This window comes from Daktulosphaira vitifoliae, unplaced genomic scaffold, assembly GCF_025091365.1.
Source record: "Daktulosphaira vitifoliae isolate Bord-2020 unplaced genomic scaffold, ASM2509136v1 Scaffold_1, whole genome shotgun sequence".
Lineage (NCBI taxonomy): Eukaryota > Metazoa > Arthropoda > Insecta > Hemiptera > Phylloxeridae > Daktulosphaira > Daktulosphaira vitifoliae.
This window is the reverse complement of record NW_026099572.1, coordinates 8,410,802-8,433,876: the sequence shown is the minus strand read 5'-3', so window position 1 is coordinate 8,433,876 and position 23,075 is coordinate 8,410,802. Positions and strand designations below refer to the sequence as shown.

Genomic DNA, 23,075 nt, shown 5'->3' with positions numbered 1-23,075 from the left:
AAAAAAAAAAAAAAAAAAAAACACATCTTAGTAAAACCAATACCTTCTCAGCTTCGCATCGAAGCTAAAAATTATACTGATTTGTTAATTTTTAAGAAAGTAATGGCAGTTTTAAGAAAAAAAAATTGAAAAAATTTCGAAAACTAACGATTTTTAAATTTGTAATTTTTTTGGAGGTTTTCTTCATTTACGGAGAACGAGGGAAAATTTTTCAATTTTTGAGGGTAATCTAGTCGAAGAGACTAGATACGATTTGTGATCTTATGACGTATTGTTGAATGAAATCCGTTCGGTGAGAGCTGAGAAAAATTGGTAACTGACACAAATAAAAACACATCATAGTAAAACCAATACCTTCTCATCTTCGCATCGAAGCTAAAACAATTCGCTGTGACGCATACAATAAAAAAACACACCGCTACGGACGAAAATTACCGTACCAGTTCTGACAAAACTTCCGTCGTTTGGCGACAACACGGCTAGCCTTTAAAGTAGGGATCAACAAATTTTACTACATAGTGCCGGAAATTATTGAGAAAAGTTAGAATCATCACATATTATAAGGCGATAATGTAGGTATTGAGCAATGCAAATGACGTTCAAAATAGAAAAAGAGCGGAGTGAATCTACACACAAATGCCGTCCATGAACCGGTCCACAGTAGTACACACATGACTATCCCGCACGAGCACAAACAAATCACAACACCTTATCATGATTATTTAACTGATAAACGACGCTGCAGTATACATTCGGCTCAACCAAGATAATTTAGCACACAAATATGACACGGTATTTTTTAAAAAGGTTATTCATATTAATAACAAACGTAACACCGTTATGTTCTGACTGTGGAGTCAATTTATTTTGTTTTCAATTTATAAAAATATTATAATTTACAATATACAAATGACGGGTAAACCGTAAGGTGCGGATATAACTCGATGACACATACGGCGGATATAAGTCACAGATGAACTAGTTTACATAGTCGCCGACGTGTCTCGCGGTGCTGAACCCCCCTGACCTGTCCTATCTACCGACCGCCGGATAAGACAAACTTGTGTTATCGTCAACACTAATGAGTGCGACGGTGGACAGCTGATAATCACGACCGGATAACGTGCTAATTCACGGTAAATGAATAGTGCGCTATTACAGGCCGTGTCAAATATATACATATACAAATACACAAAAAATAAACAGATACTTTTTGTCACGTTACAGCTAACTTATACTACAAGTTTTGTGCGACAGAAAAAAAAGTACGCAATTTTATTCTGGTTTACTCTATGATACTATTGTCATGAACTCATAATTATTATGTAAATATTAGTTTTAAGGAATTTATATTATTAATATCTAGAAAGTAAGAAACATTATTATTAGAAACTATAGCATTTAGAAATTGTAATATTGTTAATTATTCCTAATAAAAAGAGACCTGATCACTGACTCAGTACACCCAGAGAAAAACCTCGATCTATATAATAAATTCATGTTCAATTTGATAAATATATCATAGGTTCAATAGTAATGATAATTATAATATGATAATTTTTTTTCTTGTCTTGAATAATAATTATTCATAAGAATAGTTATTTTGTTCGTATTAATAAAATATAATCATAAACCCTTGATAAAATTTCTCTATCAAAATTGATTGAGGTTTTTCTTTGGGTGTAGTCAGTGATCAATCAGTTAATGTTATATTATAATAGTTATTATTTTGGCTCTTTCTGACAACACTTACCCGCATGATCGAACTTGGACTTAAAACACCCAGTTCATCACATTATTATAAAAAGTTGGTACACTTTTAACGTACTAGATATGGACCCCAAAATTATTTAAACACTTTTTAAATTGAGAAATAAAAAATATTAATATTTTGTTCAGAATAATGATAAAGTAGATTGCCAAGGGTAATTTTAAAAATTATAATGGTACAATTTATATTGAATGAAAACCTTATGATTAAGTAGGAATAAAAAAAAAACACAATTTACTTAACAAACAATATATTTAAATAAATAATACACAAACATATTAATTTTTCCGATTTTATACTTTCATAAATGAAACATAAAGATTAAGATAAGTAATAATATCATCAATGTAAATATTACGATGAAAAGGGAGTTTTGTGTCAAATTTTAATTAAGAATTAAATAGCAAAGAATTGTCAACTTTATTTCGCTAATTTTCTATAAATGTATTTTGGAGTTCTGTTTTTAAAATCATAATATGTTTGATTATGTATTTCTATTACCATTTGTCATAGAGTTGTGATAATAAACCACAATCAATAAGGTACATATTTTTTCTGAATATTACAAATTTATGAAAATTAATTTAAACATTTAAAACAAATATATTATAGAACAAATATTAACAATGAAATTTTACTGAATTTTTATAAACAATGAGTAGAAGTAAATTTGTATTTACGCACCCACTTTTTTTTCTTATAATTATAAGAATAAATTTTCGATTTATCTGCCTCAATATCGTCTAATACGTTATTCTTCATCTCTGAAATGAAAATGTTTAAATTATTATAAATACATGAGTAGCTTAATGATATACAGGGTGTTCAGTAAGTCAGGAAACGGGTTTCTATTGTTCTCATTGCTACAAACAATATATACAGGATATACATGATAAGGCCAAAATAAATAAAATAAAATAAATAATATTGTATTTACTCAGTTACGTTCGACGAAAATAAGGTTAAAATTTATTATTATAAATAATGAAATGGCAACACTCTTTTTTTATTTATTAAATAATGATTTAGTTAAGAAAATAAAAATTAAAAATGAATTATCTGTATAAAATCTAATAACACCACAGAATTTAACTTAAAAATGTACGTAGAATCATGAAACATAGATTTACTAAATTTAAATATAACTCTAATATAGCAGTATTTATAACAAAAAATACGACAATTTATCAGAAATTTTGAGAAATACGCGTAATTATTTAGTTACAGCAATTATGTCAGTGTTTAATTACACACTAAGACAAAAACAGCAATTACAAAATCCATATAATATCTGTTTAATGTTAAATCAAAAATCAAGTTTAAAAGCTTAATAAAGAGATTAACTTTGTTACAAGCATTAAAAATTTTGTAGAACTCTTCCATATCATTATTAAACAAATTTAGGAAGTTTTAAGAAAAAAATTCTATTTTTTTGTAATGCCACTTAATTATTAATTAATTATTAAAATAATGATTTCTGATCAGTTTAGTACTGCAACATATGCTTCAATAAATAAATAAATAATCAGCTATCCGGATATCTAGTATACGGATTGGGATGAATTAATTCCATGGTTCAGTTTTTGTATTCAAGGATGGGACTAATATATATGGATCAAAATAAACTGTACATAAAGTTGAAGATGATATTATTAATCTTGTGTAAACTACCAAAATGTTACAGTTGGCTGGATGATAATATCACTAAACGTTGTTAGGTTATTGGATCATTAGAAATATAATGAAGTATTATTCGGTTGATGTCAGAATGTGTAAAGCGCTGTTGATGGTAACATTGTTTCACAAATACATATATGTGATTATTTTGTATATTTTTGTTTAGTTAAATATTTTTAATTTTAAATAAAATAAGCAAAAAAATTTTCATCATAAATTACCTTCGTATTTGAATTGATTTTGGTCGTTTGTATACTTTCCGAGTAGCCATTTATAGCGATCGCCTTTTAATTTGCCATTAAACAATTCGCAATTCAAAATAATATCTTTTGCATACTCAACGCAAACGGTGCCATTATTATTTTTATCTTCCTTGCGTAATTGTTCATAAAAGGCTCCTTCATGAATTATCATTTCATTAAATATAATCTTAACAACACGTAAGAGATTAATCATTACAGCATCTAAGTAAATTCCAAAAAACTAATGTTATTATGAAATATTAACTCGTGCATAAGATTAAAAATTAAGCATAAATAAATACAAATTATTTCACTTCTCGACAAATCTCATTATATATAGAGTGGAACAGATCCAACTGACAACTCATATAACTTGATATATTCTACTAAATATATATAATCTATATAACATTTTATACTTTTTTTTTTTTTAATCAATTTTAACAATATAGAATTATATTAATTATATGTTTTATGTTATTTTTCGCAATTATAAAAAATATTTAAAAAATTAATGTTTTATTAACATTTTTTTTAAGATTCGAAGATAGTCATTTTATAGATAAGTTTTAAAGAAAAATTTTGATACCAAAAACTCTTATTTTAATTCAGTAGTTACATTTATACAGCATTTTGAAGTTTGTTAAATTTTGATTTTTTTTACAATTTTCTATGGCATCAAATTTTAGTTCATATTATGTTAATTACGGAAGTAAACACTTATTACGTTATTTACTAGTAACAGTAAGCGATTTATTTTCCACGAAAATTATTTACCATTAATTAAAATTAGCATTTGTAATTGACATGAAAAAACTAGTAGTAGTATAATTAAGATTATTAAAAAAATATATAGAAACATTGTGTAAAACATGTTGAATTTTTAATTAAATAAGTTCATATATCATAAATTTAAACGTGAATAAGTGCATTTATTATCAAATCTCCTAATAAGGAATATCCTATAATAATTTGATTACAATGTGTCGCGTATCCAATATACGGTTGAAGAATTAACGCTTATTTAATAGTACGGAGAGAGTACGGCACGTGCGGTATAACTTCGTCGCCAGTAAAAACACCAGAAAGAAATGTTTTTATGGTATTTTATTATTATAATAGTAACAATACAAACAGTATATGTATCGGTTTATGTATATATATAGATATAACTATATGTGTCAATACATCAATGTAGAAAACTACACTTCGGTAGTCGTTATACCTAAATGGAAAAACACTTTTCGCAATCGAAAAAATGAAAAAAAGGAAAAGAAACACTAAAATAACACATAGCGGTAAGCCAGTTAAGGTGTACATCAGAAACGGAACAGGACGTAATCTCTGTAATCCATATTCTGCGATGGCCTTGTCAAGGTGTCAAATGCGGGGAGACCCGATTACAACCGGTTGTCATATTAATAGTTAGACGGCTGATATTGAGTGAGATACGGGTAAGCGCTAGCCTAGAGCGTAAGGCGGTGCCGTATCAAAAGGTAGAATCACGAAAATTAATAATTGTTATCACTTTTTATCACTTTTTTATTGTAATGTTTTTTTCTACTACCCACTGTTCTTTTTTTATGTTGTACATCAACATAAACATAAACATAAACATAACGAAGTACTTTTCGGATAACAGAGCTATGCGGTTGGGTTGGGTATTTTTCTTCGGTTTGCGAATCTTTTTGGTTATCATTTGCACTTATCAATATTCCCTTATACCACTCTTGTTCTTTCGCCTTAACAGTTTCTCTAACTCTCCTTTTTTTCTTAAACCACTCATTAATTGCTGTACGAGAATTCCATTTGGCTAATGAAGGAAGATTAAATTAAATATATAGATATTCATTCTCGCTTTCAATACTTAGACTGCTTCTATTGCTGGTTTCAAACAAATTTTTCACATTAACCACTCTTTCAACATCAGCGGAATGAGGTTTTGCTGCAACAATTCTGCCCATTTTACAGAAACATTGGGAAAAAAATTTGTCATCACTAAAGCCTGAAGAGTTTCTTTCAAGCTGATTTTTTTTTAACTGCTCAATATTTTGATGAGTGAGAAGCTCCGAATATTCCTTTGAAAGTTCAGCAAGATCTAAGTTGCTTCCTATCAATTTATGAACTGCTTTCATATCAACGGACGGCACTAGCTCAGTGAATGATTTCAAAATTTTAACAGTATCCGTATCAATATCGAATCTTTCTTGCAAAAAATTTACAAGAGAATCCACAAGTTCATTGCAGATTGCGGAGTAGTCTCAATTCTGAGAAACAAACTTGTGATGTTCCTTTGAACGATGTTTTCGATTTCTTGTTAAGACTTCTCCTTTTAGTAAAACCTCATTTTCACTATGAATTTCTAACTGTTCTTTTAAGGTTGTCACCCATCCACCAAGTAACGCTTCCGTTTTTAATATTTTAAGCCTGGATATAACGTTCACTGTCTCTTTGTCCATGTCTAAAATTGTAATTGTATCCGATTGCAGTTTTTTCTGATATCTGCTGAAAACCATCAATACGTCTGCAATAAATGTCAGGATTTGTAGATTGTTATAACTGATTAAAAGAAGTCTGTATCCTCTTGCCTCTTTGTCATAAAAATCTTTTGAGAACAATACTAAAGCATTCCAAGAAACCAAAACTGAATTGATTAAATCAAACGAAAATTCGGACCATCGCACTTCAAATAAACGAGGCAACCGCGAGAGAGTTCATTTATTTTTTTTGGCCATCTTTTGGTGATGCTTGGTTCTTAAGTTGGAAGAGTTTAGAAATGAGCTTAAACCAACTTACTCTGAAAAAATATATTTCAACTCTCCAACACAATTACTACTCGATTTGAAAGCCAAATCCGATCTGTGTGCTGCACACCATATGGTAATGAAAGGAAGATTTGAGTTAATCTTGTACTTTTTCCTAAAAAGCTCCCACAACCCTGCTCTACAACAAGTGTTCACTGCTGCTCCATCTGTTACCAAAGAAGTGGCAAATTCAAAAAGTTGTCTAGACCTTCCTTCTCCTACAGTAGTATCGATGGCGTTCTCTATTGCACCAAGTATTACCGCAGCACTTTGACAAGTTGATTCACTTATCCCAAGGAAATATTGAACTTATTAACCAGATTTTTTTATGACTTATGCAAAAATATATATCTTGTCTATTTGCATGCGTTCCACACTGCTATCACATCCCAAAGAAAGCGATAAAATGTTAGAGCACAGTATATCTTCCACACCATGATCACTTTTAATAATACACTGAATAAATTCTTTATGTGCAGTTGGGGTCAAATATTGAAAATTTACGTCTAGAGGAACACACAGAACACTCACATTTTTATCTTGAAACAATTGAGCAGATATGGAAGTAACAACTCTTGATGGAAATGAGTAAGCACTGAGAGTAATTGTTTTTGCGTCAGCATATGTATGTATCATTAATCCGCCAATTTTATTTCCTAGGTCTTCGTTCATTTGTGTGAGCATCTTATCCATAGTACATTCTTTTGCTTTTTCTGGTACTTTTAAAGAAGATAATCTAAAAGTTTTCACAGACTCCGAATGATATTTCTAAGAAATATGATTTTCTATCGTATCGTTTCTAAATCTAGTACCATCTGTTACTATCGCAAGCAATCGAGTCATTGTTCCATGAAGCTTTACTAAGTTTGGAAACATGTTGCAGTATTTACATTTTACGTAGTGCTTACCATCTCGGTGATAATGCTCAAATGCCTGAGCATTGGAGTTTTGTTTATTTGCTTCAGGTATAGAAATTGGAATTTCTTGTGTGAGGGTTTCATTTGAGTTTTCATTTTCTGAAATTTCTTCGATTATTTCTTTTTCTTTAACTGGTTCCGATAACCAGTTGAGATTCCTCAGGAGATGCTGAGTTTTGTGTGGCTAAATTTGACTGGGTCGAACAACTTGCTTTATTTAGATTCAGCCAACTATACAAAGAAGTTGTTTTGCAAGATTTTTTTAATAAGTGTTTATTTCCGTAATTAACATTAAATTAACGTAAAATTAATATTAATATCTGATATCAAATTATGCTCATATTGACACTATTATGGTAAAGCTCTACGAGCCTTTAGTTTCATAAATAAACAGTGATTCGAATTTAAAAGCATTAATTATCTTAATGTATTATATTACTTTTTCGTTAGGTTCATATTATAATTTACACCAGTAGATAGATATAGTAATCATAATAATCTTATTGATAAACTTGAAAATATCAAACGGCACTTTTTAAAAATATTAGCTCATAAATTATGGAAGATGCATATCTCTCTAATTATTTTAGCCTTAAAATTGGATTTAGAATTATTGACATATAGAGGTAATATAACGACGTACTTTTATCCAAAAATTAATGAATGGTAAGTTATCCTGTCCAGAATTTCTAAGCAAAATACACTTTAGAATTCCAACATTAATTCAAGAAATAGTGATGCGTTCTTATACCTCAATGCTCAACAAACTTATAGTTCTCAGTTTTGCATTTTAGATATATGTAATGATGTATTTAATTTTGATTTTTCCCCAAAAACCTCAACTTAAATTAAAACATTTAATAATAAATTGTCATTAAGCTTATAACTTTCAATCAAATTTTATATTCAAACATAAATTAAAGTTTAATTATTTTCTTAATAGAAATTTCGTATTCAAAAACTATTTAATAATCAAAATATTCTATATTCGCGCATGTTAAAAGTTATTAAATAACTAGTTAGTAAAATAATAAGTTAATAGCAAAAAATTAAAAAAAAAATAAACCTTGCACAGTGGAATCGCGGCACAGTTAGAACATAAAAGTATAGTTGATAACTAATAGTAATTAACACCGCCATCATAAAAATTGCTTCAATGTGAATCTATTAAATTTCATAACTTGTAAATTTTTATCTTTACAATTTCTATAATTTAATATTTTACTCGAATATTGTTACATAATTTGCTTAATTGAAAATAACGTAATTTTTTTGCTTTAATATTTTTCGTAAATAAAAATTATTTATGAGCCATATATTCGCTAATGTTGAAAGTTAGTAAAATAATAAGTTAATAGCCAAAAGTAAAAAAATACCTTGGACATAAGAGTTGTGATAGATAGATGATATCTGAACGGCATTAACACTGCCATCATAAAAAACGCTTCAAAGCGATTATGTTAATTTTTATAATTTGTAATTATATTTTCTGGCGAAGTTTCTATAAGAAATTTTATTGTCCTAGTATATTTTATTAAAATATTATTTGGAACATAGTTTAAAAATATGTTACATCACTTTTAGATGCAAAAAACCATTTCTTGAAAATCTTATTTAGATTGTAAACGTAGTTTTGAGAAATTTTATGAACTATTCAAAATGATGGGTTTTTTTCAAAATTTCTGATAGGTTCATCTACATTATAAACGTATTATTTTAATATTAATCGTTAAAATGTAAAAGACAATGTAATCTTGGCCATTAAAAATTATTATTGGACATCAAACTTTTTTTGTTAAAAAATGGCTATTTTAAAATTTTGAACCAGAGGATTTTTTTTATTTTTTATTTTTAATAAGTAATAAAATAAAATACATCAACAAATTGATGGTTGCATCTAAATATTATATGCGTAGTCAGTTAAATCTAAGATTCTGTAAATCTATGTTAAATTTTTATTTATTTGCTAGGAAGACAAAATAAATTCCGAAATTAATTTTTCCTTAATAAAGTTATTACATAAGTTTTAATTTAAGATAAATATAAAAGTGTCAGTATTTCCGGATCACTTTCAAAAATTAAGTTGAAAAAGTTCTACTTTCTATATGCATTTTTCAGTTTTGAACCCCCTCTGTATTAAGAGGAATCTTCCGATTATAAAAAAAAGAATGTCAAATAAAAGATATATATATAAATAGTATTATCATTAAACAATTGTATTGATTCATACATTTTTCAAAAATTTATAAAGACTTTAAAGTTAAAAGTATAAAATATAAAAACCAGAATTTTTATACACAAATAGCATTCAGTAGCTATTTTCATCGTGAGAACAAAATAAAGTCCGGCATTTTTTTTCTCATAATAAAGTATATTACATAAACTTTAAATTTTTTTGGAGATTTACGGGGAACGAGGGGAATTTTTTCAATTGTTAGGAGTAATGTTTTCGACTAGATACGATTTTTGATCTTTTGATGTATCGTTGAAAGAAATCGATTCTGTGAGAGCTAAGAAAAATTAGTAACAGGAACAAAAAACATATCATAGTAAAACTTATACCTTCAAAGCTTCGCATCAAAACTAAAAATTACAGTGAAATCAAAATTATATCACAATTCATAAGAGCTTCTTCTTTCAAAATTCATTTCTATAACTGTTCTTACAGTTCCGATTCCTCTCTCCTTATAATATGACCAAACCATCTAAATCTATTTTCTCTAATCTTATCCACGATTGACACTACACCTATACTCCCTCTTATATGCTCGTTCCTTATCCTATCTTTTCTAGTCACTCCACTTATCTATCTAAGCATTTTCATCTCTGCTACACTCATTCTCTGCTCTACTTTCTTATCAACGACCCAACACTCTGTACTATACATCATAGCTGGCCTTATTACAGTCTTGTAGAATTTACCTTTCAGCCTCATTGAAATTCTTTTATCGCATATGACGCCAGACGCTTCTCTCCACTCCAACCACCCGCACTTAATTCTGCGTCTTATAACTTCGTCAATACCACCACTCTTTTGCACAACTGACCCTAAATACTTAAAACTCTCCACCTCTCCAATCACGTCCTCGCCTATTGCCACTGGCCTCCTCATTTCACCTACCTCGTGTTCTCCTTTGTCAAACTGGTACTCTATATATTCTGTCTTACTTTTACTTATTCCTAAACCCTTTTCTTCAAGAGCTGATCTCCACACCTCTAGTCTTTGATTCATTTATTTATTATAATTATATTATATTTGTTTCGAACTGGTTCATTATGTATAATGAATAAATAAATAATGGATAAATACAAATATTAAAAATAGTGGACTGTGTCTTTTTATTATAATTTACTAGTAAGCTGGCGATTTGTCCGCGCGCGTACGTAGATCGAACATAACTGTTTCATATATTGGTCGGCGACCATCATTATTATAGATATCTCTGAATAGCGTGATAACGAGCGCGAACACACCGCCTACCTTGAAATAACACATTTCAATAGAATCAATATAAAGTACATATAAATAATAAGATTATGACAAACAATTGACCCACATTCACGGCCAAAAATATAAACAATAATTCTGTAAAACATTTTCAGATAAATAACAAATAATTATAACTTAGATTATTAGACAATTATTAGACCTAACACATGATACTTTAATAAATTACAAATAATAAAATTAATATATAAATAAATAATAAAAATTATGGTAACTACATTTAGCAACAAACATTAACTGCAGGACACTTCAATAAATGAACATATTTTATAATAGAGATACAAATAATAATTAATACATTACATACATAATAAATATAGTTTAAAAAAACTAAAAAACACGTTTTTAAAGCACATCGAACTAAAAAGTTCAAAATAATTTTTAAAATAAGCTTAAAACAATTATGAACGAAAAGTACTAGTATTATTGTGAAAAAAGCGTGGATGCTTTGTGTCATATTTTTCGTATATTAAGCGCCTGACGCTTTTATCACAATAATACTAGTACTTTTCGTTCATCATTGTTTTACGCTTATTTTAAAAATTATTTTGAACTTTTTAGTTCGATGTGCTTTAAAAGCGTGTTTTTAGTTTTTTTAAACTATATTTATTTTCCACTTTTTAGTTACATGTTATGATAGTAGTTACTGTCAATATCATGGTTGTAACGGGTAAAGGGGAATCAGGGTTCGATTCCGCAGAGGAAGTCTGACAAACGGCTACCACATCTAAAGAAAGCAGCAGGCGCGCAATGTGGAGGTAGTGACGAAAAATGACGATACGGGGATCATCCTTTGTAATCGGAATAAATACCCTATATATCTCTTAATGAGAATAAAGCGTATTAATATATAAGTTTTAATAGTAATTAGAATATATATATATACATGTAAAACGACTTAAGTACGTAAACGTATCATGCACGAGGTATAGCCGTGTTTTGTGGGCGGGAGGAACGTTATACACGAGTCATATACGGCGGCAGCGGCGTCCGCTGTAGGGATATATAAATTAATATTAACATATACGTGCTCCTTGGTCGGCAAAAGGTTAGCAGCATAGATGACAACGGTGCGCGAGAGAAGATCGGTTTGTTGACGTTGTCACTTTGACAACAGTAAGAAGACTACGATATCATTAGCGGCGGAACGTCGTCGGTCGTGCGGCACTTGCTGGACTTTGCACCGCGGCGTATAACGCGCCAAATACTTATAAAATAGGGTGACGGCTGATAAAGGTGGCACGAGTCGTGGGGCATCGTGTATAACGAAACGACGCGGGGCCGTGTCAATCACAATAAAAATTTGTTATAAATATATATAATTGATGACACGCACGCGTATACGAGTACAAAAACCAAAAATAAAAATATACAGGAAAATATTGTTGGTGACGAGTGGTAAGTCGGGTGGGGTAAACGCGTTACGACAGTCTAGTCTCAAGGTCATACACGACGGGATACGCGACATAATAACACGTGCCGCGTGGAGTTACAAACTTACAACATACATGCGAAACTAATATAAGCGTGTTAAAAACAACAAGAATTTATATCACAATATTTAGACCAGATATTATTGTTATTTTTTTTTTCAAATCATAAGGATTTTAACATAGTTTACTAAACATACATTTTAAACATTTTTAATTATTTGAACTTGCTGTACAATTTCCCTCGAAAGGTAATGGACATAATTGACGAACAGCTCGTTTGTATACACCGGTTGCTGTATGGATAGTAACCACTCGTACGACACCGTCAGAACCACTATGAACTTCTATTATTATTCCAATTGACCATTTTAAAGGGGTCAAGTTTTCATCACGCATGATAACTACAGTGTTTTTCTTCAAATCAGGACCATTTGATTGTGACCATTTTTTTCACTCTTGTCACTGATTGAGATACTCGTTCTTCCATCTAATCTATATTTTTGCGTAATTTGAACTACACGCCTCCAGCGAGTTAGTCTGTTCTCCATAATATTCGTTACGTCACGTTCGGGAAAAGCAGATAGCGAATCACCTATCAAAAAATGACCAGGTGTTAAAACCGATAAGTCATTTGGATCCGTGGATAAAGGTGTCGACGGTCGCGAATTTAATATGGCTTCTATTCGAACAAGTATTGTATATAACTCTTCATAGTTAAACAGAGCATTACCAATCGATTGTACTATCTGATGTTTTTGAAAAAATGACAGTGAGACGGCATGTTTCAATCTACCGCCTACCCTGATTATACCATCGTTATCTAGAAATGGTTTAAGACGAAATAGTTTACTTTTACTGGACACTAATTTTGAATTTTTTAAGTCACACAACTCAGTAAAAAATTCTTCTTGTTGCGCTACCTTCACTAAACGTTTAAGGGAATTTTCAATTTCTGTAGCTTTTACAGGACCATAAATATTAGTGTCACTCGATAACAAATTAGACTTCACACGAAGACAATAAGCCACAACACGTAAAAGTTTACTTAATGAAGAAAATAATTTAAAAATTTGATTAAAAGAATTATTTTCTGTTGTTAAGAATAAATTAGTAATTACTTTTTCTTCAGACAAATATTCAGTTTTAGAATTAAGTTCTTGAAAATTACTTGGCCATTGAGTATGTTCCCCTTTCAACCAACTAGGTCCGTTCCACCATAAATCTAAGCTTTTCATTTGTGATGGAAAACAGCCTCTTGACACTATGTCCGCTGGATTGTCGCTGGACGCAACATGCTTCCATTGTGAAACAGACGTTAACTCTTGTATTTCACTTACTTTGTTTCCCATAAAAGTTTTCCAACGAGACGACGGAGATAATAACCAATTTAATACCAGTGTCGAATCTGTCCAATAAAAATATTCATTTATAGGTAACTGTAATTTTGGTGCATATTTTGACATAAAGCAAGCGGCCAAAAGCGCAGCTAACAGTTCGAGCCGAGGTAACGAAACTACCTTTAATGGCGCGACTCTTGATTTTGCACACAATAAATTTATCACTTCTTTACCATAAATGTCTGTAGTGCGTGTGTATGTACAAGCATCATAGGCTTGCATACTTGCGTCAGCAAACGCGTGTAATTATAGTTTTTTAATTTTTTCGATGCCGAGAACTAGACGGTTGATTTTAATATTATTAATTTGCTCCAGTCCACAAGCATTTTTGACCAATCTTGTTGTAATGGAATAGGTAAAACGTCATCCCAGTTCATTTTTTGCAACCATAACTGTTGCATAATCATCTTGAATAATCAGTAATTATTACTGGAGCGATTAATCCAAGTGGATCAAATAGCGACGATATTTCGGATAGAACTAGTCTTTTTGTGCATTGACCAGATATTTTTATTGGTTTTATATTGTATTGATAGCAATCGTTCTCGTGATTCCAATATAATCCAAGGATTTTAGTAATATTTTTATTAGGCTCTTTTGCATCATCATCAACTTTCCTTAAATATAAAGGTAATTCTCTTAACAATAGTGGTTCATTGCTGCACCATTGTCTCAAGCTGGGCGGCGCGTAGCAGCTCAAGACGTCCATGCCGTCTATCCTTGCCACTACGTAACCGTCGCCCGACTCGATGTCCGCGACCGCCAGGCCGCGGTCCATCACGCCGATCGCCGCTCTGCCGGACCGGTCCAAGAACCAGCCGGCAGAGTCCCGGACCGATCCGGCGTGCGAGTCCGAGACGATGCACACGTCGGTGCCCATCTTGTACGCCGCCCGCCGGACTAGGTCCTGAGCGGCCCGACAGTGGTTGAGATTCACTTGGAGGAATCTCATCCACTAGCGGGCTGCGCTCCGGGAGACCCCTCGGCCTTTCCCCCTTTCTTCTTCACAGGGGGAGCCTTCTTTCCAGGCCCCCCCTTTGNTCCCCCTTTCTTCTTCACAGGGGGAGCCTTCTTTCCAGGCCCCACCTTTGCCGTTCTAATGATAAAAACCGTTTTAAAGCTATTTGATACAATTCACCTAGTAGGGAATGATCCTTGAACGGCAATGATACAACAAATTGTCCGTTTTCATTCCGTTTGGTATTATTTTCAAAATGCAACTGGCACGCCTTTTCATCTAAACTTAAAATGTTTTTAGTTTTGACTTCTTCTAATTGCCAAAATTTCGCTATCTGGTCATCTAAATTAATTCGGGCGTTTATATCATTTTCAACTACATCTTGTTGGTGTGGTAATACAGTAGTTGCGAACATAGATGTAGTGAAGCTTGCTGAGATAGGACCGGTTACGATCCAACCGAACTCAGTCTTTTGTATAACAGGACCATTTTCAACAGTCTTTTTTTGATCGCAATACATTAAGTCATAGAAAATGTCAGCTCCAATCAGCATATCTATCCTTTGCGGTGTGCCGAACAGCGGATCGGCTAAAATAATATCTGACGGTATTTTTAACTCCCTCGCATCAATACCCGATTGTGGTGAGAAACTGGTCAGCTTGGGAAGTGTTAAAAATTCAAGTTTGTCTTAAAGTCTGATACGCGAGATTTAATAATCGCTGATACCTGGTGTTTAACATTATTCGGTGACTCGTTTATTCCAAAAACAGACTACGCTACATTTTTTCTTTTCAATTTCAAATAATGGGCCATTGAATCGGTGATAAAATTGTTTTGTGAGCCGGAGTCTAGCAATACTCGGCACACTACGGGTTCATTTTCATTATTATACGCATGTACTACGGCAGTAGCTAGCAGTACTGACCTGCGGCTACTGTTGTAATTGCCTTGATAAGTGTGCGCGTTTGTTAATATCGGCTGTTGTAGCGTTGTATTATCAGGCACTTTATTGTCAATAATACTTTCTACGTTATCTGAATTGCCCGCATTATCTGTCTTCGAATTTACGTGCAATAAACTATTATGACCGCGTCCACATTTGCGCAACGACGGGCCTTACATATTTGTTCATCTGCATGTGCTCTTAAACAAATAATACAATGGTTTAATTGCTTAATTTTATTGATACGTTCATTTACCGTAAGTTTTAAGAACGACGGACAACGATAAATAGTGTGCGATTGTTTACAATAATAACAAGTAACGCTACCGCCACTTGTAAACAATGCATTTATTTTACGATCACTTCTTTTTTGAATAAAATTTTTCTTGCTGAAGCTGCGTACATTATTATTAGATTGTAATTTGCTAGACGATTCGATAGCTTCTAGCATTCTAAAACGCGATTCTAAAAACACAATAATATTTTTTAATGTTGCTACCTCTGACCTTGGTGATTCGATTTCCCAGCTACGCAAACTTTGTACGTCCAATTTAGATGTAATTAAATGTATAATTAGTGACCCCCACAAGTCGGGCATTTGACCAAGATTCTCTAGAGCTTTAATATGACCCACTAACGTATCATGAAAACGTCGAGTTTCTTCAGCACTTTCTTGGTATATTGGACTTAAATCGAAAAGCGACTTAGTATGCACTTGAACTAACAACTTAGTATTACTATAACGCTCTTTTAGAGTTTGCCAGGCGATTGTATAATTGTCAGAAGTGGTAGGTAAACACTGTATTACCTTAGCAGCTTCTCCGCTTAATGAAGATCGTAAATAAAAAAACCTTTGCATATTATTGAGATTGTTATTCTCGTTGATCGCTGTGGAAAACATATCATAATACGATTGCCACTCAGGATAATCTCCTGAAAATTTAGGTAGATCGATTGGTGGTAATTTGATTATAGAAGAACCGAATTGACTATTTATAGTATTGGGTTTAGTAGGAATAGATATGTATGATTTGACTGGTGACAATATTTTCTTCTCCACTCTTTCTCTCAACAAATAATACAAATCGTGATAGTTGTCCTTTGAACTGACCACGACGAATGCTTAACTGGACTTTCTCTGCCATAACGTTGATATCTATTCAGATAGTCAATTGTATTACGCGATTACAATAGCGCTCTATTGCATTAAATTCCGAGTGTACTATATAGGGTTTGGAATAAAACCAATGATGTTCCTATTATAACACACGTTACTCGAGTTATGGGCGTTTTAACCGTATCACCAAAAATAGAACGAGATGAGAAATAGAACTAGCTAGTCTATTTATTTACGAATCTCGAACTAATTGCAAATTGCGAACTATACGATAAATAAAGTAATAAAAAAATACGAAACGCACTTAAGACGGTACACATACGCACTTAATTAATAAACGTACGACAACGAGCACGGCGATGACAAAACTTACAAAATCAAATTATATATTAATTTATCGATGCGGCACGATGGACCAAATGTTTAGAACTGGTTCAATATGTATAATAAATAAATAAATAATTGATAAATACGAATATTAAAATTAGTGGACTGTATCTTTTTATTATAATTTACTTGTAAGCTGGCGATTTGTCCGCGCGCGTACGTTGATCGAACATAACTGTTTCATAAATTGGTCGGCGACCATCATTATTATAGATATCTCTTAATAGCGTGATAACGAGCGCGAACAATATTAAGTAGTTTGTTTTTAAAGAGCTGTTTGTAGAAATACTGCAATAATGTTTAAGAATATATATGGGAATAGATTCAGAAAGGGTGGGGCACAAGGTAACAGCGAAATGTTAATTCAATTTCAATATATAAGAGTTCTCTGTCAGATCTGTTACACTCCACTTAGTATAAATACTAGATAAAAAAAATTCAGTCTCAATTACCATTTAAATCTAAATTCAGAATGATTCTTTCAAAATTAGTAGCTTTTGATTCTTTTATAATTTCTTTCACTTTTAAAATACTAATTTCGTCATTTTCATCAGCATGTTCCTCAAAATTAACAAAAATTAGTTGTGTGCCATAAAATGTTAAAGGATACAATTCCTAAAAAAATCAATGTTTAGATATTTATTGGTTTAAAACAATTACTAAAATTGATTACTAAATATCTATAAAAGTAAAGAAATAGAAAATCTATTTAAGATATGTATGAACTTTGTAGTAATATTTATTTTTTTTATATTGTGTATAATTATTTTTTTGTTTTTTAATTACATAAAGGATTTATGTACTGTGCAATATTTGAAATCTAATTAACTTAATTATTTCACTAAATATTTTCAATTATCCAAAAGTTTGGTTTGTTAATAAAAATTTGGCTGGTCAATGAAAAGGTAAAAATGACTATTCATAAAGTAAAAAAACCCACACTATATCTTCAGCCATAATTTTGAAATATTAATGATTTTCTATAATATAAACTTAAAATATGCATACATATTTTTAGAAAATGGTATATTGAATAATTAAATTTAAAATATTTCTTAATATATGTGTAACACCTTACCTCATTTGAAACTTTTAAGATTTCGCGTACTAAACTTTTTGATAGTTCATCATTCTACAAAACATAAACTTTAAAAATTGATAGATATTCAGAACTCTACTTAATTTCGTATGAAACAATATTATTTATACATAGTTATATAATGAATGATGTATTTATGTTTTTACAAACCTATTTTTTACAAGAATTAAAACTTTTATATAGTATGCAAGTTAAATATTTTAGTATAGAAAACATTTTACACACATTTATTCGATACATATTATATTTACAGAGACGATGTTAAAGCATTTGATATAAATAGGAAAAAACGTAAGTATTAAGAAATTTTCAAAACTTTTTCACAAATATGCTTTTTACTTCTAAAAGTTTCTTAAAAGTAAAAATATCAATAATTAAATAATACAGTAAGTAAAATATTAGCATTGCTAGTAATGTTTATTATTATTAACAAGAAAATATTGTGACAATATTTTTAAATTTTTTTATGAATATATTAAAAAAATGCAAAAAATAAGCACGCTTCGCGGGCTTCAAGCCCCGTACTTCAAGTGCTATAGACTCGTGCGTTACCAATTGACCCACAGGTTGCTACAACTGTGTGAGGATAAAAAATGCTATTTAATGTAGTTCAAATGGTTATTTTCCTGTTATGTCATTATTCCTGTTTAAAAAAATTCAAAGCAAATACAACTTTATATTCAATTAAGATTATACTCATATAATTTTTTTGAAAATTGACGATCCCGTCACCATAATCGCTCCTTGCAAGTTAGATATTGACCTATATTGTTGATAATATAAAAATATATTCTAACTATAATAAAAAAACTTTTTAGGATTTTAAGTTTTATAGAACAATAATAAGATATAATTGCGCTGATAAAACTAAAAAAAATGTAATTCGATAGGCCTGCAAATAATAGCAACAAGGGTTTTTCTACTGTCCCTGACTTACTTAGCTTAATTGAGTTAGGTTAGTTAAAATTGATACTAATTAAAAAAAAGGCTGTATACTTATTAAGGATTTAGGAATATATATATATATAATACATAAGTATTATATAACTAGATACCAATAACATCCAAAGATGTAACTAACAGGAGAAAAGAGGATGGCTTGTGTCTCTTAAGTTACCTCAGTTGGCCAACAAGATATATATTTACAATATTTAAAAAATTATATTAATAATATATTCTAGAATTTTTTAAGCACATTGTAGAAATATTTTCAGTGTAATATACTGTATTTATTTTCTTTAATATATTCCCAAAATATAAATAAAGAAATATTTAAAAAATTATTTTGTGAGCATATTATGGAAATATTTCAATAGAATATATTTTTAATTATATTTATGGGATATTGTCACAATATTTGCTTCAAAATATTTTATAAGAATATTTTTACGATATTAATATTTTGAAATTGCTATGTGGGTTGATATACCAATATAAAATCATTCAATTTAATTTTCAATCAACTATCCGTGGGCTACTAACAAAATGTTTTTAAACAACGCTACCTCTTAGTATAGTACCACATTACAGTAATGTATGCTAATAGACATGTAGCAGTTATAATTTTATTGTATTTCTAATTCAGCTAAAATCTTGGCGCTCAATATTCGAAGAGTTGCATTTTAAACAAACACACATTATTTCCCAAAAATAGTACAAACGATAAAAATATCAAGGGTTGTAAAATTCTTCCCAACACAATTGTCTATTTTATTTTATAACAAAATTAATATTATTTAAATTATTATTTTTATATATATTTTATTTTATTTTATTTTGACAAAATATTACAAATTATAATTTTTACATTCCTTTTCGAATTTTCTCTCACATTATTATGTTTTTTTTGTAATGACAGTTATGTCGTAGTCACAGAATAAATAAATATATGAAACCATTAAATCATTTGTTTATATTTTCGATCTTTAACTATATATTCAAGAATGTTATCAATGTTAATAATATTTATAATCCTAATACATATGTTTAGCGACAATATTTTTCAAATTTTAGTTCTCTATCATTATTAATGCTATCATTAAGACATTTATAATTTTATGTACCTTAAAGTACCTGAGGGTAGTAAAAAGTCTCACTAACTTTGCCTTACGTAAATTTTCAGCAAAAATAAAATTTTTTTTTTTCAAAAATGTTATTTTTAAAAAATAACGAGAAAAATTGTTAATAAAATAATTAATAACTTTAATTTACCAGAAAAATACTGAAGTGTCGAAATTTAACTAATAATAATGTTTAGAAATATTTTAATAAAAAAATTTTAATATAAAAATAAACAACCCAGCACAGTGGGGTGGCGGCACAGTGGGATCGTGGCATAGTTGGGTCCAGTATAGATGATATCTGACAGTGATTAAAATCACTATCATAAAAAACGCTTTGATGCAAATCTATAGATAGTGTTTAATTAAAAAAAAAAATTTGTTAAAATAGCATATTTTTAATATGGTAGCCATTTGCGCATAGAAGATAGGTCGTCGGGACAAATTTTTTTTTTTCATTTTATATTACATAAAATAAGCTTTAATTTGATATTTGTTTAAAGGACACAGTATTTCCGGAACATTTTCAAAAATTAAGTTGAAAAAGTTATTTTTTGTAAAAAAGTTACTATTTTAAATCCTCCCAGTGAGCAGAATAAGTGTTAGATTTTCAAAAAAAATTATATCAAATGAAAGGGAAATATCTAAGGTTTCAATACAAAAAAATATTATTTTTATTTGTTCATTTTTGAAAAAGTTATGGCAGTTTTAAGTACAAAAAACATCCCGATAAAATGTAATTTTTATCGCAAACATTACATTTTTTTTTAAATTTTCGACAGCCATTTGCACATAGAAGATAAGATGTCGGGACAAATTTTTTTTTTTCATTTGATAGTATATAACATAACCTTTGATTTGATATATGTTTAAAGGACGCAGTATTTCCGGAACATTTTCAAAAGTTCAGTTGAAAAAGATCTATGTTTTTTACAATATTTTAAGTTTTGAACGCCCCCTATATAAGGGGAAATTGTCCAATTTTAATAAAAAGTATGTCAAATGAAAGATGTACTTATAATGTATTTAGAAAAAAAAAAATTTTTATATTTATAAAAATATATACATTTTTCAAGTTATAGCATTTTTAAGTTGAAAATTTAAAATCAAAATCGAAAATTTTAACACAAAAATAGTGTTTTTTTATCTACGGCAGCCGTTTAAATGTAGAAGAAAAAGTGTCGGGACAAATTTTTTTTTTTTTATTTTGTAGTACATAAAATAAGCTTTAATTTGATATATGTTTAAAGGACGAGTATTTCCGGAACATTTTCAAAAAATTAAGTTGAAAAAATTAATTTTTGTAAAAATGTTGCTATTTTAAATCTCCCCCAATGAGCAGGTTAAGTGTTAGATTTTCAAAAAAATGATATCAAATGAAAGGTAAACTTAAAATTTTAGTATAAAAAAAAAAATTATGTTGATTTGTTGATTTTTCAAAAAGTTATGGAAGTTTTAAGAAAAAAAAGTGAAAAAATTTCGAAAATTAGCGATTTTTAAATTTGTAATTTTTTTGGATATTTCCCCTATTTGCGGGGAACGAGGGAATTTTTTTCAATTTTTAAGGGTAATGTCTTCAACTAGATACGATTTGTGATCTTTTGACGTATTTTTGAAAGAAATCGGTCCAGTGAGAGCTGAGAAAAAGTGGCAACAGACATAAAAAAAAAAAAAAAAACATATCGTAGTAAAATTAATACCTTCTCCGCTTCGCATCGAAGCTAAAAAATTATTTTATGCCATATTTTTATTTTTTTAATATGACTCTATCCCTTAATTTAACATTAGTTTTTTTAAATAAAACGTAAAAATTTCACTAATTTTGATGTCAAAAAATGATCTAACTAATTTTTACTCAATGTGTAAGTTAAATAATTTCAATATAGATATTAAATAAAAAAAATTTCTTTATATTATCACCTCACCTCATCTGAAGAATTGGATGAATCAATTTCTAAATCTTTTGCTGGTCCATGATTCTATAAAACATTCATTTTAGTTATAAATATGACTACTTAAAAAAATGTATAGATATTCAAAAGTGTAATTAATTCCATATCAAACATATTTAACTATACAGAATTGTATATGATGACACAGATGTTTTTATATTTTAACTGATCTATTTTTCACAAAATTTACAGTATGTAAATTAAATTATTTCAGTATTAAACAATTTTTACACACATTTATTAGATATATATTCTATTTATATCACGCAAAACAATTTCAATTAAATAAGAGAAAAAATACGTGCTAGGAAAATTTCAACAAGTAATTAACTGTTCTAAGTATATTATATTTATAAACAGATTATCAATTATTCCTATATAATAATCATTTACCTTCTTTTATACACATATGTGTATTAGGACCTTCCTATATATAGAAAAGTACCTAAGCCACTAAATAATAGTCATTAATTTTTAAAATAATAATAATAATAATAATTATAAATACTTGATTAGATTCATTGTTATTAGTTTTTTTGTTTGAGTTTGGCATTCCAGCTGAAAATATGGGTGAGGTAATTACGCACATAAAACAAAGGAATATTCTAGAACAAAAATAGTAACCCATTTTTAATGATGATTATTACTGCTACAGTATGAAAATCTAATACTGAAAAAATAATTTTAATAATATCAGGTTAACATGATAAATTACTTTTATTATAAAATTAATTCTGTTTATATAGAACAATTTATTCCATTATAAATATATGTAAATTTGATAAATTAAAAATTTATTTTCGAAAAATA

The 23,075-nt window shown here is 29.5% G+C and overlaps 3 protein-coding genes across 3 annotated transcripts in view; 1 reads left to right on the top strand and 2 right to left on the bottom strand.

Annotated features, from left to right (window-relative positions):
* The window catches only part of LOC126894982 (putative uncharacterized protein DDB_G0282133), a 175,613-nt gene that overhangs the window by 45,356 nt on the left and 107,182 nt on the right, over positions 1 to 23,075 (top strand). The gene's annotated exons all lie outside the window — the stretch shown is intronic.
* On the bottom strand, positions 2,005 to 22,984 carry LOC126895000 (uncharacterized). Its single transcript, XM_050666452.1, has 6 exons — positions 22,774 to 22,984; positions 22,239 to 22,292; positions 18,233 to 18,286; positions 17,607 to 17,769; positions 3,670 to 3,912; positions 2,005 to 2,535 (listed from the first exon to the last, which is right to left on the bottom strand). The coding sequence occupies exons 1-6, from the start codon at positions 22,891 to 22,893 to the stop codon at positions 2,417 to 2,419; spliced, it is 753 nt and encodes a 250-aa protein (XP_050522409.1). The 5' UTR covers positions 22,894 to 22,984; the 3' UTR covers positions 2,005 to 2,416.
* LOC126894980 (uncharacterized) lies at positions 11,343 to 17,597 on the bottom strand. Its single transcript, XM_050666391.1, has 2 exons — positions 14,836 to 17,597; positions 11,343 to 14,784 (listed from the first exon to the last, which is right to left on the bottom strand). Exon 2 carries the CDS (start codon positions 13,969 to 13,971, stop codon positions 12,769 to 12,771), a length of 1,203 nt encoding a protein of 400 aa, XP_050522348.1. The 5' UTR covers positions 13,972 to 14,784; positions 14,836 to 17,597; the 3' UTR covers positions 11,343 to 12,768.